The 12,567-nt window shown below is 39.6% G+C and overlaps 1 protein-coding gene across 4 annotated transcripts in view; it reads left to right on the top strand.

Annotated features, from left to right (window-relative positions):
* The window catches only part of EYA3 (EYA transcriptional coactivator and phosphatase 3), a 94,996-nt gene that overhangs the window by 68,825 nt on the left and 13,604 nt on the right, over window positions 1–12,567 (top strand). For all 4 annotated transcript variants that reach the window (XM_070383842.1, XM_070383847.1, XM_070383831.1 and 1 more), the window contains 6 exons: window positions 1,907–1,990; window positions 3,209–3,298; window positions 5,353–5,411; window positions 7,701–7,861; window positions 9,899–10,013; window positions 10,989–11,110. In XM_070383842.1, the coding sequence (XP_070239943.1) occupies window positions 1,907–1,990; window positions 3,209–3,298; window positions 5,353–5,411; window positions 7,701–7,861; window positions 9,899–10,013; window positions 10,989–11,110 (631 nt within the window). The remainder of the gene's footprint in view (window positions 1–1,906; window positions 1,991–3,208; window positions 3,299–5,352; window positions 5,412–7,700; window positions 7,862–9,898; window positions 10,014–10,988; window positions 11,111–12,567) is intronic.

Genomic DNA, 12,567 nt, shown 5'->3' with positions numbered 1-12,567 from the left:
GGGAGCCTGGAGGGCTGCCGTCTAATGGGTTCGCACAGAGTCGGACACGACTAATGCGACTTAGCAGCAGCAGCAGCGGGGTCCCTTGAGATTTCGTACAAACTTTAGGTTAGTTTTTCTATCTCTTTAAAAAAGTGTTGGAAAACAACAACAACAAAAACAGTGTTGGAATTTTGATAGTTCAGGACTTATATACTAAATACCTATCAGTTAAATTTATTCCTAAATATTTTATTATTTTTTATGCTTTTGTTTAATTCCTTTTAGGATTATTCATTTCAAGCTTATAGAAACAGCTGATTTCTGAGTTCATTTTAGTAGCTCTCAGTAATTTTTTGTGGGTTCTTAAAGGTTTTCTCTGTGTGAGATCACATCATCTGTGAACAGAGATAATTTTACTTCTTTCTTTCCAGTTTGGGTACCTTTTTTACCCTTTTCTTGGGTATTTCTTTTACCCTTATTCTGGCTAGAATTTCCAGTACCATGTTTGAATAGAAGTGATGAAAACAGAGACATACTTCTTTTATTCCTAATCTCAGGGGTAACACTTTCAGTTTTCCACCATTGAGTATGATATTAGCTGTAGGTTTTTCATATATGACCCTTATCATGATAAGGAAGTTGCTAGTATATTGAGTGTTTTTATCATGAAAGTGTGCTGAGTTTTGTCAGATCAGTTTTTTCTACATCAGTTGAGATGACCATGTGGGTTTTTTCCTCTGTTCAGTTAATGCAGTATATTACATTGATTTTTTTTCCCTACACTGAACCGTTCTTACATTCTGGGAACAGATCCTACTTGGTCCTGATGTATAATTCCATATGCTGCTGACCTTTGTTTGCCGCTGTTTTGTTGAGGTTTTTGCATCAGTGTTCAAATGAGAGACTGGTCTGTAGCTTTCTTGTCTTGTCTTTATCTGACTTCAGTATCAGGGATTTGCTGGCTTCACAGAGTGAATTAGGAAGTGTTCCTGCCTATTCAGTTTGGAAGGTCTGAAGGATTGTGTTTGGTAGACTTCACCAGTGAAACCATCTGACCCTGGCCTTTTCTTTTCTTGGGATGTTTTTTGTTATTGATTCAGCCTCCTACCAGTTAAAGGTCTGTTCAGATTTTCTTTTCCTTTTTGAATCAGTTTTGGCACATTGTATATTTCTAGGAATTTGTTGTTTCATCTAGATTGTTTATTGATGTATAACTCTTCATAGTATAAAGGATTATAAAATCTTTTTTATTTCTTCAAAATTGGTATAATATCCCCACTTTCATTTCTGATTTTATTAATTTATGTCTTCTGTCTTTTTTCTTAGCTAGTCTAACCAGACGTTGTCAATTATATAGATCTCTTCTAAGAACCAACTTTTGGTTTTGTTGATTTTCTCTATTTTTTTTCCTATCTTCTGCTTTTTCCTACCCTTTTCTAACTTTATTTTTTCCTTCCTTCTACTGGCTTTGTCTAGCAGAGTAAATTGTGCAGTTTGGTTATTGATTGAGATCTTTTTTAGGGTACACATTTGGAACTATAAATTTCCTTTGGGACCCTGGTGGTCCAGTGGTTAAAACTCCCTACTTCCAATGCAGGGGGCCCAGGTTTGATCCCTGGTTGGTTGGGGGACTAAGATTCCCCATGCTGTACAGTGTGGCCTTAAAAAGAAAAGAAAAAAAATGCCTTCTTAACTGTTTCCACAGCATCCCATAAATTATGGTACGTTGTTTTTTGGTCTTCATTCCAAGGTATTTTCTAATTTCACTTGTTATTTCTTTTTTATCCATTGGTTGTTTAAGATTATATTAATTTTTACATATGTGTGAATTTCTCAGTTTTTCTTCTGTTATTGATTACTTGTTTCATTCTACTATGATTTAAAAAGATGCTCACTCATTTTTTAAAATATTTCCCTCATTCAGCGGGTATTTCTGTGGGACTTAGATGAAACCATCATCATCTTCCACTCCCTTCTTACTGGATCCTATGCCCAGAAGTATGGAAAGGTAATTTGAGTCTTTCTTCCTTTGTTATAACTGTCCCTCTCTATGCGTGCAGGTAGCCAAGATCACTGTCTCTGTTATCTCCATCTTACCTATTGACCTTTCACTTTTCACATAGAACTTCACCTGGTGGCTTATAGCAGGCAGACTACATGGTCAAGCAGAGTTTATAAAGCTGGGAACTAGACCTTGGACTAGTACTGAAAGCTGAAGTTGGTGAAGGGTGGTAAAGACTAAGTATGGGACTGAACTCAAAACAGAGTGGAGTCTCAGGATTACGTGCTCCAAAGACTGATCTGTTGTCCCTTACATCACATGCGACAGTCCCAACTGAGCATTTCATTTAGCTGAGAATCTGCGAGATCTGTACATTTAAAATATTAAATAACTTTCTAAAATAGATTATATAGCTTCTTAAATGAAAATGTACCGAGCAGAATTTAAGTTTAATCATCAGTAGTAACATCAGTTTTGATAGAGGGATGAGCTGTTTTTGAGGTATTGTCGGTATATTTCTATACTAAATTACCTCCAGGTTCCTTTTTTTTTTTTTTTTTAGTTTCTGTGAATAAATTTTATAAAAATATCTGCCTCATTTACCATCCTACTTTATCTACCCCTAATTAATTCTTATTGTCACTGTTTGTTTCTAGTAGAAGTATTTTCCGTAGGCTTTTAGTATCTAGGCTGGTAAACTAACATACGCTTATATACTCTATAACAAGACTGGTTATGGAAGTATACAAAATAAGATCATACCACCTCTAAGTGAAGGTCTGATAGTTCCTTTTAAAGCTATGTGCATTGGTTTTCCTACAAATATTTCTTTACTGATTTCCTGGTTGTTTAGATTGTCAGATTACTGACTTCCAGCGTTATACTGTGTGTGTGTGTGTGTGTGTATTTGTGTGTGTGTGTGTAAGATAATGAGTATTACAATAGCAATATTTTAGCAATAGTTAGAATTTCTGCTGAAGCAGGGAATTTTTCCAAAATTTGTTTTCTTTTTTTTTTTTTTAAGTGGGTTAAAGTCCTGAAATTTTTAACTTTGCACAATCTAAGCTTCTTACACCTGTGAATGAAATTGCATCAGTAATAGTGAGAAGCACTGTTGTGGGCCAGTGTTGTTTTGGCCTTGACCTCAAATAATTTTGAAACATTTAGAGGTAAGAACTGGTGCTGTAAGTGCCAAGTCAAACAAATTCTCTTATTGCCTTTCAGGACCCAACAGTAGTGATCGGCTCAGGTTTAACAATGGAAGAAATGATTTTTGAAGTGGCTGACACACATCTATTTTTCAATGACCTAGAGGTATGCATTTTAAATTGTTTCTGTGCTTCAGTGAAACACTTTGTTCCATAACTTATTTATTGAGACTGTGATTTTTGCATTTAGAGGAAGTGTGGTTAAACAGGGTAGGTATGGTAAGGCCAGCTGGGCACTTAGGTATACATAGTCTTGAAGAAATAGTTCCTTGGTTAGGTCAGCACAGTCTTGTTTCTGGGCTTCAGTTTTATTGGCTCAAAAATTTGATTTTGTTAGCATATTTGGAAGTGATCTAGCTCTAGGGGCAGTGCCATCCCATCAGGTAAAGCACTGATACATAGACCAATATTCTAATTTACTCATCTATATTAAATAATATATAGAATGTGGCATTGGTTGTACTCTTAATTATATTTTGACTGTTCTTCAGTTTTACCTTCTTAAAAGATAGTCTCTTGATTTGTCAGATCTGTAGAGGGCTACTCTTAACTTGTTGTATTTTGTACTTGCTTATTGTCCATGTGTAAGCCGTGAAGTCCAGATCATTTTATATTTAGGTGGAGGGAAACCTGGAAACCCTGAGAGCTTCTTGGTTAATTGTTTTGTTTGACATTTGAGTTCATCTTTGAGGTAAACATGGTGTAGTGGAGAGAGCACAGGACCAGGAGTCAGAGGACCAGACTCGAGTACCAAGTTAGGAAAGTTATCTCCCCATTCTGGGCCTCAGTTAAGCAGTTACCCTATACAAGGAACTAGTAACAGTTGTTCTCTTTGAAGATAAGAATGCCTTGCCAAGACACTGAGGTGGGAAGGAGCAGATTTGTCACTTAATGTCCTTTTGAATTTTGAACTCTGTAAGACATGTATTACCTACTTTTTTAAATAGTGGAAATTTTAAAGTAAAATAAACACAAAGTAATCCTCTCTCTTTTCAAACACAGTCTAGTTCTACTCAGCAATTCTCCAACAAGTTAAATTAGTAGGGCTCTAAACTCCAGTACTTTTATGTAAGCTCCACAGTGCTTTAATCTTCCATCAACTTCACATGTTGATAAATTGGAACATTATAGTTTTTATTCAGCAAACATTTATTGAAAACCTACTATGTGCCAGTAATTGTTGCCAAATTGTATTTGTAATGATTTTCTAGACATAGTCCTCACTCAGGACTGAAAGTTCTGTGAAGAATTTGACCTGAATGTGTTCCTGCCCCCCAGGTCAGTGGTTCTCAACTTCAGGGGGCATAAGAATCACCTGGGGAGCTTGTTAAAAATGAAGACTCTAGGACTTCACTCACAGAAATTCTATTCAAAAATATGCATTTTAAAAAATCTTCCCCAGAGGATTCTGATGCAGGTGGACACCATGGCACCGCCCTAGGTGGTGTCAGAGGAATACATCTGTCAGTTAGGCAGTGGGTGGTATTTTACCTCAGTAGTAGTGTGGGCTTAAAGAACCCGTGCATTCAAATCGAAAGACCTAAGCTCCTTCTAGTTTCTTTCTACCACTCACTAGTTTTATGACCTTGGGCCAATCATTTATCTCACTTTTAGAATATGAGGAGATTGACTTAGGTGACCTCTTCTAAGTTTGAATTTACAAATTTCTATTTCAGTCATTCTCGGTTTTGATACTGCACACACTCTACCAGCATCTTTTTTGTCTGCAAAAACTTACTGAGTACATGCTACATAAGGGCACTGGACTAGACTGGAGGGTTCAAAAGGAGATGTAAGATATGGTTGTGCCATAAGAGACCTACACTGTGATAGAACTTAGCCTAATGTAGGACATAGGCACACCTGACAATATAAGGGAGCTTGTGCTTATACCCATGGGCTGTGGGGAAAATGAACTATTGAGATAAGAGTAGAACTGTGGGCTGGTATGGCTAAGGAAGATTGCATGAAGACTGAGGAATATAAATTAGGCCTTTAAAGAAGGTGGACAGCAACGGGGGTGAGACTGATCCTCCACACATAAGAAACCATAAGGTATTTCATCATCCTGCCATTGTTTGTGGTATTTTTACAATATATCATGGTGATAATAGAACTGCTCTCTGGGATGAAATAATGGGTGGTTTTGTCTTTTAACAGGAGTGTGACCAGGTGCATGTGGAAGATGTGGCTTCTGATGACAATGGCCAAGACTTGAGGTAATAAAAACAATGATATCTTAAACATCAGTATACCTGTTATGCACGAGACACTGACTAGGTTCAGAGGCAAACAAAGGTGATTAAGACATGGCCTAAAAGAGCTCACAGTCTATTAGAGAAGATAGAAACAAAGACAGCTGATGATGGCATGCGGTGAGAGAAGGTGACCGTAGAAAATGTGATGGGATATAGAGTAGAAAGTAATTCCAATGGTTGTGGGAAGCCAGTGGTGCCAACACTGGAGTGGCCTTCTCAACACAGTAGACTTTGAGTATAATCTTAGAGATTGGGGAGCATGATGGAATGAGACAAAAGCATTCCAAAGTAAAGGATATACTAGTTTCTCTTTGGCCAGATTTTCAGTCAAGAAAAGTGTGCTTCCAGATTGGTTAGTCTTAGATAGAAATAAGCATCAGGTAATTTCACCAAGGAAGTTATACGGTAGGGGTCTGGTGGTGTCAAATGACCGTATGGAAGACAATCTTAAACATTAATATCACAGTGAACACTAAACCAGGGAGGTCTCAGTGGCAAAATGCTTGCTCAGTCCCCTCCTGTCTCTCTTGGCTACGGTCTTCTAGCCCAGTAGTTTTAGCTAAGAATAATCCAAAAATTTGTCTCCCTTATATCTAAAGACTTTTAGAAAAAAAAAAAATTGTCACATCTTTTCATGTTAATTTATTTTATTAATGTTTATCCCTTTCCATAGGCAAAAAGTTTTTCCATGTGTCTACCCTAAAATTGTTTCCTCTGTGCATTCTCAACTCTAGAGCAGATCTGGACACATCACTTAGTAAGGACACAGACAGCCCTGAGGCGCTGAGGAGGAGGAGAGGTTTCCCTTCGGGAGCAGCATCCAGCCGTGCGTGTTGGGTCTTGCACAGCTGTGAAGGGCACCATTCTTAAGAGATTTTACTTACTTTAGGAGAAAGCTTGGTCTGAAGCAGTTTACAATCCACTCTGAGCTCTAGTGCTCTTTTGTTTCTCGTATACATATGTCTGGGCTTCCCTGGTGGCTCAGACGGTAAAGAATCTACCCACAATGTGGGAGACCCTGGTTCGATCCCTGGGTGGGGAAGATCCACTAGAGAAGGGAATGGTAGCCCACTCCGGTATTCTTGCCTGGAGAATTCCATAGACAGAGGAGCCTGGTGGGCTACAGTGCATGGGGGTCACAGAATCAGATAAGGACTGAGCAACCAAGCACAGCACATACATATGGCTAACTAGTAATGGCCTATCTTTTTATGGGCAGCTTTTCCTTAAATATAGAATCTCACACTTAGGGAATTCTGTTTTGATTTTTGAACCAAGTTGTCCCTAATCCCATCAGTCATTTTTAATCTTGACTTAGGAAGTAGCCATCCTGCCCAGGCTTTAACTGTAACATCTGTCTATGGCTGTGTAACAGATTACTCCCAAGCCTAGTGGTTTAAAGCAATGATCATGGATCATCTCAGTGTTTCCGTAGTTTGGGAACTTGAAAGTAACTTAGCTGGGTAGTTCTGAATCAGGGTCTTTGAGGTTAAAATCAAGATAGCTGGAGTTAAAATCATCTGAAGGTTTGAGTGGAGCCAAGGACCTGCTTCCAACCTGTTGTGTGTGGCTGCTAGCAGGAGGCCTCAGGCCTCACTGTGCCCCTTCACGGAGCAGCTTGAGTGTTCTCATGTGACATCTGACACTTAGAGCAAGCCCTGTAAGAGAAGTCTGGTCTCTAAAGCCTGACACCATCAGTTCCACCACATTCTATTTACATTCATATACAGTCTGTACCCGAAGGGAATGGAGTTAGGAGAGGAGTAGTGGCCCATGAACTTAACGAGTCGACAGATCCCTGAAGGAGAACATTCCCATTTTCTTACTGTTGCTAGAACTTGGGGTTCATTCCTCCCATTAATTTTTCACATTTCTCCTTTTTACATAGTTGCAATCATATTGTGGGTGTGTACAAAAAATTTTATATTCTGAAGGCTTTTTTTCACTGTAAGATGTCATCTATCATTAGTGAAAGGATGGTCCATCTGGAGCCAGCCTCTAGGGGATGCTGACGCTCAAATTGTTCCTGCCCCTCTTGCTCTCCCTCTCCATCCTTTCTCTGATAGAAGTAACAGGGGTGAGATGGTGGACCGATGGAAGATAGCCTCTGACATACAGAGATTAAGGAAGAAGAGTCTCACGGCTTTGATGTCAGATGCCTGTGGATTAGGACAGAGAATCTCAGGTGGCCTTCAGCTGAAAACTCTGTGCGGTATAGATTTTCATTTTCATCATCCTCTCTCTCTGCAGCAACTACAGTTTCTCGACAGATGGTTTCAGCGGCTCGGGAGGCAGTGGCAGCCATGGTTCGTCTGTGGGCGTCCAGGGAGGTGTGGACTGGATGAGGAAATTGGCTTTCCGTTACCGAAAAGTGAGAGAAATCTATGATAAGCATAAAAGCAACGTGGGTGGTAAGTGTGGCATATAACCAGCTAATTTTCTCTTTTGTTCTGATTTCCTGTTTTCCTTTCTAGGGTTTACCTTAGAGCTCCTGGATTATGAATTTGTGACACAGGGACATTTTAACTCTGTATTTTAAAAATGGGGTTTGATTGAAACCCTGTGGGGAGGAAGCTCTGCATTCCTCATGGACTCTTCTTAGCATAACTTCACCAAGTTCTCTTGTTCTTTTTAGACAGCTTTCCTTTTTAAAGGAAATGTGTTCCATAGATCATGTTTAATGGCATGTGTTTTTTCTGGATTCACAATTACTGTCAGTAATATTTAAGAGGTTGCCATATTTTTGGACAGATTTATCTAGCCATCAGGACAAGTCAGGTAGAATTAGCGACCAGGTTTATAGTGGATGGAAAACTAGGTCCAGCTTGATAGGTTGGCAGTATCCATCCATGCATTGTGATTTGAAGGACCTTGGACTTCCTTTCTGCCCAGATATGTCTCACATATCAGGTACCATTGTGCCTAAAATTCATATATTTGGAATTAATTAGCCATAGATTGTTTGAATGAGAAGAGACATTAGTAGAGAACTAATCTAAATCCTTCATTTTGCATTTGAGAAAACTGATGGTCCATGATGAGGATCACAAAGGCCGGTCTCGTAGCAACTTAGTGGCCATACCACGACTGGACTCTCAGTCCAGTGCACTTTACGTTCATACAGACCCCTCTTCAGTGACATGCCCTTGTGAGAAAATATTGAAAACTGAACCATCACCCTCAAACTCCTACATCCACACAGAACGTTGCGTGGTGTTTCAGGGATTCCCTGGACTGCCTAGAAATATATGACCCTGGGTCAAGAGAGGCCCCGGTACTTTTTATTTTGGCAATCAGGTCATTTTGTTTTTTCTCTCTCACAGATATTAGCCTTTCTTTTATTAGTTTTCATATACAACCTCTGTGTCTGGTCCATTTTCTGCCCAGTGAGTGTCTCGACCTGGTTTCCTGAAGTGCTTTATAACCCTCTGTGAGAATCCTTGGAGCCTACCCTGGGAAACATATTAAAAGTAATATCCACCTGTATTTTTTTTTTAAGTGAATTAACAAAAGTGCTACATCATAGTAGTTAAACCTGTGACATAGGCTTGCTTGTGTATGTCATACATGACGTATATTTGTTTGGTTTTTGTTTTATCAGAAATATTGAGAGTCATCAAATTGCAGGCTTACATTGTGAAACCATCTGTCTGAAAATAAATTATAAAGTTATACTAGATTTCTGTTTTTATGGCGTACTGGTAGTAGAATTTCTTTTTACCTTCACCGTAGAAAAATTAGAGCCAGATTTATTATTTGAATATACTAACTCAAGCATCTGATAACATGTTCCAATCAGATGAACTCTTTTTTGTTTTGTGTTTAGTTATCTGATCTTAAAGCAGTGCTTCAGTCTCTCATCAGCTGAAGTTGTTTCAGAAGTAAGTACAGTACAGATGATCAGAATTTGGTGATTCAACCTGGAATCTCAGGTTGATGTGTTCTGAAGAAGGTGAAAGCACCATCATCGCCTTGGGAGCAGTGTATGTCAGTGGGAAGATTTCTGAGACCAAAAGACATCAGTTGCTCTGTTGTTTTCTTTAGAAAGAGACTGAAAATGCCGTGGGCTTTTCCATCTGTAATTGTTCCCCCTTTTTTTGCTTCTTGATGTCACGTCTATACCAGTGCTACTCAAAGTATGGTCCACCAGTCTGCAGATGATGTTACTGGTTGGTTAATGAAAGAATGAGCTTGAGCCAGATCCTAATCACAGTGTTTCTCTCAGCTGATTTTGTTGTGGTTATGCCACACCAAGCGAAAGACTGTGGTGGAAAGAGTCAAAAAGGCATGTTGAGTAGACTACTCCAGGGCCTTATCAAGGAGAGAGAGGTGTTAGCTCAGTAGCTACTTCAGTAACACACTATTTCCAAATTAAATGTAGAAGTTGCTTTCTCAATGCCAGCATGGATCTTGTCAAATGATGACTGTGTCTTCTTTTATTCCCAAAGGGCTCCTCAGTCCCCAGAGAAAGGAAGCACTGCAGAGACTAAGAGCAGAAATTGAAGTTTTAACAGATTCCTGGTTAGGAACTGCCTTGAAGTCTTTACTTCTCATCCAGTCCAGGTATGGAAATGCTTTTTCTAGGTCTTATCCTCTCAGAGAGATTCTTTCTCCCACCCTGGTCCAGGATAAGGCCATTCCCGAAAACAGGCTGTGGGGAAGGGTGAGAGGAGTTCAGTGATGCAGGCAAGGATTCACAGATGGGAGGCAAGGCCATTTTACTCTATCAGCATGCCTTAGAGTTTTGAACATCTTTTTCTTTTCTCTTACTTTTTGCTCACAAAATTATACTCAGTAACCCAGAGTGTCCAGCACTGGAGGTGGATGTGCCTGATAACATCGAAGAGTACATGGAGGAGACTTTACAAATACCCTGAATACAGGAAGCTCCAAAGAAATGTAGCGCAGCCTACTCAGGAAGGCAGGATTCAAAAGAAAAAGGGTACATTAAGCAGATAAGGAGATTTGAGCTCAAAGCTTAGAATGGGAAATAAAAACATAGCCTTATTCGTCCCTCCTCCAAAGCAAGAATTCCAGACGAACAGCCTAGTAGAGTAAACAGAAACTGACACCCACGGGTGGATATGTGTGAAGGGAAAAGACTTGTGAAAAGAAGGTATATTCTGACCTGTGTGTCGCCGTTGTGTGCCGAGCAGAGAGGACTGAAGTCGCGTCTCCTTTAAGGGCTGAGCTGCACTGAGATGAAGTGCCACTGCTGCTGAAAGCCTTGCCGTGTTTTCTGTGGTGTAGTGTCAGTGCCGTGAGCTCGTGGAGTCTGCCAGCAGTGCAGTGAGCTAGAATGCAAATGAGGGGAGAGCAGGGGGCTGTTCTGTGTCCACCACAGAATCTCTGCCTTTTAATTTGGAAGATGAGTAAACCTGAGCTGGAGCAGGAGCTGAGCGTTGGCGCTGAGCAAATGCCATACCAGGAGCTTTGAGGTTCATTTTGCACAAGTAGATCCTACAGAGAAGACTCATTTGAGTTCTTGTTCCCAGGTTGGTTTGATTTCACTTTTTATTGTCTTTTTCTCCCTTACAGAAAGAATTGTGTAAATGTTCTGATCACTACAACCCAACTGGTTCCAGCTCTGGCCAAGGTTCTCCTATATGGGCTAGGAGAAATATTTCCTATTGAAAACATCTACAGTGCTACCAAAATTGGTACGGTGTCAATTCTGTTTCTTGTGACTGGCCTTACAGTAATACTTGCTACTTAGGATGCTCTTATTATTTACCAGTCCTGCTGTTAGACACTTTACATATGGGTATATCTATAATCCTCTGCTTTCTTCTGACATTACTGATGAGGCAGTTCAGGTTGACTCAGGACTTCACAGCTTCACAGGATTCAAATCCAAGTCTATCAGACTTAAAATGTATTGTGCTCTTTTCTTTTCCATTTGAAAGAACATAATACCTAGTTTAGAAATCTACCTGTGCCTCATTTCAGATTTATCTTTCGAGTGCTGCAGTATAGTATAATCAAAAAAACACCAGATTAAAAATCAAGGACTAAGCTATGTACTTTAAAATGATTAAATCCCTCACACCTGTTAGGACAGTTGCTATCAAAAAAACAAACAGAAAATAATGTGGCAAGAATGTGGAAAATTTGGAACCCGTGTGCACTTGTGGTGGGAGTGTAAAATGGTGCAACTGCTGTGGAAAACAGTCTGGCTGTTGCACAGAAATTAAAAACAGAACCGTCAGGTGACCCAGCAGTCCCACTGCTGGGTACATAGCGAAAAGACTACAAAGCAGATCCCAAAGAAATATTTGCAAGCCTGTGTTCATAGTAACAGTATTCTCAAAGGCCCCAAGGTGGAAGCAACCCCAAATGTCCATCAAATGAATGGATAAATGAAAGGTGGTATATACTTACAGTGGGATAGTAGCCAATCTCAAAAGGGAAGGAAATCCTGTCATATGGGTATGTATGAACCCTGAAGACATTATGCTAATAAGTCAATCACACAAAGATAAATACTGTATATTTCCACTTATATATAAGGTTCCTAGAGTAGTTCGATTCATAGAAACAGAAAGTAGAATGGTGGTTAACAGAAGCTTGGGGAAAGGGAAAATAGGGAGTTGTTGCTTGGTGGGTATAGAATTTTAATTTTGTAAAATGAAAAGTTCTGGAGAACTGTCACTCAACAATGTGAGTACGCTTATTATTACTGAAAAATACATTTTTAAATGGTTAGAAAAAGAAAAAAAAACTGAGGACCAGGATAGAGTCCTAATTCCCCTGCTTATTAGCTCTTCGGGAAATTACTATATCTCCTGAGCCTCAGTTTCCTCATGTAAGATGAGAAACTAACTACCAGAGAGGTTTTGAAAATCAAACCAGACTGTGTATGAGAAGGTATTTTTATCCGCTAAAAATGTATTCAGTACTAAGTATATGAAATAGTAAGTACTTGATAAGTATGTGCTGAATTGATAAAACTAATTGGCACCAGGTTTGAATAAAACCACCTTGTTCTGCTGAGAAGGCAGCGCACTCTAATCATATGTGCTGTACAAGGCCCAGTGACAGCCGTCTCCTGCCCCTGCAGACGCTTCAGTCTGTGTCTACAGTTCCTGCTTCCCTGCCGCAGCAGAGGAGACAGCTC

This window comes from Bos mutus, chromosome 2 (genome assembly GCF_027580195.1).
Source record: "Bos mutus isolate GX-2022 chromosome 2, NWIPB_WYAK_1.1, whole genome shotgun sequence".
NCBI lineage: Eukaryota > Metazoa > Chordata > Mammalia > Artiodactyla > Bovidae > Bos > Bos mutus.
The sequence above is the reverse complement of the archived record's forward strand: the minus strand, read 5'-3'. Positions and strand labels throughout refer to the sequence as shown.